The sequence below is a fragment of the Eurypyga helias genome, unplaced genomic scaffold, assembly GCF_000690775.1.
Source record: "Eurypyga helias isolate BGI_N326 unplaced genomic scaffold, ASM69077v1 scaffold27850, whole genome shotgun sequence".
In the NCBI taxonomy this organism is placed as follows: Eukaryota; Metazoa; Chordata; class Aves; order Eurypygiformes; family Eurypygidae; genus Eurypyga; species Eurypyga helias.
The window spans coordinates 1-3,868 of NW_010226710.1; the positions used below are offsets into that span (position 1 = coordinate 1).

At 59.5% G+C, this 3,868-nt stretch overlaps 1 protein-coding gene across 1 annotated transcript; it reads left to right on the top strand.

Moving 5' to 3' along the window:
* Positions 1 to 527: 527 nt before the first annotated feature.
* Positions 528 to 3,482, top strand: LOC104511528 (the record flags this gene model as incomplete). Its single annotated transcript, XM_010154183.1, has 4 exons — positions 528 to 654; positions 1,444 to 1,557; positions 1,947 to 2,000; positions 2,287 to 3,482. Coding segments are annotated over 4 exons (1,491 nt in total), but the record flags the coding sequence as incomplete, so codon positions are not given.
* Positions 3,483 to 3,868: the final 386 nt, after the last annotated feature.

Consider the following 3,868-nt stretch of genomic DNA (forward strand, 5'->3'; position numbering starts at 1 on the left):
ACCCAGCTCTCCGTGGCCGCCTGCCCTCTTTACACCCTGCTGGGGTGGGTCTCGCTGCTCCCCCTCAGCAGCCGCCATCATGGCTCTCTCTGACTTCTTCCTCCTCCCCCGTGACATTCCCCTCGCCATGACTTTTCTCCCCACCGAGCCCCTCCACGACATTTTCCCTCTCCAGCCCCCTTCTCCTACCGCCCCCCTCCAACCCTCTGCGCTGCTCCCCCTCCCCTGGTGATGTTGTCCCCCTCCAGCCATCCCTGTCGCTCCTCTCTTCCGACAGCCGCGGGCAAAGCCAGAGCCCCATCCTACCTGCCCGATGGCCGCTTGCCGAGGGCGTTGGCGGGATGAGCCACCATTTTTTTAGTCAATTTAGGATGAGAACTTCTCAATCTTGTGGTCTGGGAGCTCTCCCAAGGGTGGGAATAGCTCCTGGAAAATAAACCCCATATGAAACCCTTCTCCCCTGCCATCGTGGGCAATGAGGGAGCATTATCCTCGTCGTGAACGAGGGTGCAATCCTTGTGTGGCAGGAACCCGTGACCTTCGAGGACATTGCTGTCTATCTGAGCCGCGCGGAGTGGGACGCCATTGCTGTGGGGCAGAGGGACCTGTACCGCAGCGTCATGCTGGACAACTACGAGCTCTTGACATCTCTGGGTAAACCTGCATTTTTAACTCCTGGGATAGGGGCACGGGGGGGCTGGGGGCTCATATTTGACTCCGTCAGAACTGTGTTGTTTCCAGCGCTGTGCGGGGTGATCAACGCGATTTGAACTGTGGCTGCAGGGTTGGGATAGCCGCTCCGAGCGCCTGCAGTTTGGTGTCCCACAATCTTCTTGGGAGACCCAGACGCAGGATTTGGGTCTCTCTGAACTAGTGGCCACCTCTGAAAATGGAACTGCAGGTTAGCTGCCCCCCCGAGGGACCTTGCAGGGGGTCTTGGCCGTGGTCCAATGACTGTCCCCTCCCCAGGGTGCGCAAGCTGCAGCGGGGCAGGAGGAGCATGGACCAGGCAGGTTGCTCGGAAGCAGAGCCATCAGACCACAGCAGAGTTCCCTGAAACAGTAAGGTCCCTTCAGAGGATTTGCCCACTGCCACCAGGACAGGACAGAGATCTCATTACCCGGGAGGACATCCCACACCCGGGAGCTGTTCTGAGGATGAGCAGCAGATAATCCCGCACTGGGAAACCCTGTCAGCAGAGTTGGGAGTCGCTTCCCATACTCCCATCAGTGCTTTGCCCTTGTCCTTGTGAATAAATCCATTGCCGGCAGCAGCTCCGGTGTCTCTCGTGCTTATTTTCCATGTTTTGGTGTTGCTTCTGCTTTGGCTTTTCTCAAGGTGAAGTGCAGTTTGGAATGTCACAGAAAACACCTTTATTTTCTGGTGTTAACAATTTATTCCTCCAGTTCGTGTCACACCAACACCCTTTGCTCCACCCCCCAGGTTACCCAGGCCCCAAACCTGACGTTTTGTATCGGATGGAGCGTGGGGAAGAGCCATGGATCTGCACACCGCAGAGCCCGGTGAGGTGGGATGGACCTGACAGCCCCTCTGCAGGTGAGCAGGAACAATCCAACCCCCGTAGGACCACCTACCACAAAAGGGAGGGGTGGCACGTTCTGAGGCCACCCCAAGCTCTTCTTCGTCCCCGTGACCAGCGTATCTCAGTGGTTCCCCCTTGTCCTCCTGTTCAAACCCCTCCCCTCCTCACTGCCTTTTTTGAGGCGTCTCCCCCACTTCCCTCTAGGCCCACAGCTCCGCAGAGCCGTTGCGGATCTGCTGCTGCTCAACCCAGGGAGAATCTCCCCCTTGTTCAGTCACCTGTGAGCAGGGTTGTGGCGCTCTGGCTGCTGGCGGTGGACAGAGCTTCCTTCTCTGGCCCCATGGACACAGAGCCAAAGGGCTTCCCCTGCCGGGAAGGTGACATCCATCTGGTTTCCTTGCAGAACACAGCGGGGATGTGAGCTGGCTGAAGCAGAGGACGCAGAGCCCCTGCCAAGGTGAGTCCTGGTCCCTGCTCTTCCTCACCACCTGGCTTTGGAGCCGAGAGCCCGAGGTGTGCTCTGTCCCCATCCCTGGGCAGGACTTCACTCTCCTGCCCATCCCGGGATGGGATGCTGGGGATGTGGAGCCCAGCTGGCCCCTGTACTGGATAGAATGGCTCTTAGTGGGGAGAGAGCAGGCTGTCAGCATCTCCTTGTTCCCTCAGCACGTCCCTCTCTCCCTGCCCCATCCCAAACCCCCAGTCAGGAGAAAGGCAAACTCTTCCCAACCCTCTCGCAGCAGGATGGTGCACGCAGTGGCGGCTGCGGTCTAGGAGGCTGCTGAACAAGTTCAAGCATCTCGAGGCCCTGAACGAGTCGCTGGCAGAGGTGGCTGGCAGAGCGGGACCAGTGGAAAGCCGCGAGCAGGCACAGGTGGCCTTCCAGCCTGGGACGGAGAAAGAGGTGGAGGACAAACAAGGCGTGGTGGGAAACGCAATCCAGGGCGGAGGATTCACGCTTCATCCAGTGATGGAACAGCAGGACAAAAAGGCAGATCCCTGGGAGCATCTGCATGGCAACCACAGGGAGAGGGTTAAAAGGAACGCCCTGGGAGGTCGATGCACTTTGAGGGAATGTTTGTTTTTCCAGCGAAATATGGAGCTGCCTGTCAAGGAGCTGAACAAGACTGTTTCGAAGGACCACTCTTACTGCGGGACGAGCAAGAGGTGCCTCTGGCTTGGCAACTCGTGCCCTCTGCGCGATCACAACTACTGCAGGGACCGCAAGGCCGCCGTCCTGGCGCTTGAGGACCACCAATACTGTCACGTGCGTCGCCAGCGCTCAGCTCGTAAAGCTGTTCGTCTGACTCGTAAGACCCGGGCCACGCTTTGGCAGCTGGTGGTGCGGAGATCCTACGTCCTGCGGATCATCCGGAAAGCCAAGCGAACGATACTGCTTTACAAGCCTTGCCCCAAGAGGTTGGAGTTTCCTCGGGCTCCCGCTGGCACCGGCCGGCCCAAACTCACCCTCCCAGCGACTGTCCCCCCCGCTGAGGCACGAGGCGTCCCCACGAAGCCAACGTGTGGGGCGTTGTGTCCTCTGGCAGAGCAGGGGACTCTGCCCCCCAAGCCTCAGAGTGACAGTACCGCCCAAGGGGCGATGTCAGAGGCGCTTTGTGCCCCTGTGGAGTCTCTTAAGCCGGTGGCTGTACCCCCACCCTGGAACATCGCTGCGGCAGGGAACAGGGAAGCGACACCCCCCACGGCATCTGATCATCACCAGGCCCGGGTGGCGCAGCCGATCCGGAGCCCTGATGCTAAGCAGAACGTCGAAGGCTGTAAACTCGTTAATACAAAGTGCGTAGCGCTGCATAACGCGTATAAAAAAGTGATGTGGAGTGTCGACCACGTGTTGGACTCTATGCGCCAGAACTTGGAGCTCGGCGGCTGCTCTCGGCGTGAGGATGCGTGGCCCGTCATCGTCCGGATAGGCAGGTGATCGGCAGCGACTCGGCTCTGTCGGGGTGAGCAGTTGGGACCTTCATTCTGCCGACAGGAAGCGGTTGGAGAGCAGAAATGCCGGGAAGGGCGGGCGGAGGTGGATCAGTGGGTATAAAACTAGGGATGTGGTGCCGGGGGAATCTGGGATTCTCTGGGAGACGTTGGAGAAAAGGGAAAGCGTGTGGCTAAAAGGAGGAAGCAGGGGAAAAGGGAGCGAAGGGGGAAGGACGGGCAGGCCGGCGGTCGCGTTCTGGCCGGGCTGTGCCTGGTCGCTGCTGTCATTCCCGCCTTCTCATTAAACGGTTTTCAATTATCTTCCGTGTTGTCGCGCCCTCTGCTCCGTGCGGGCTGCGCTGGAGAACCAAGGAGCAGAGGCTCCGGGCG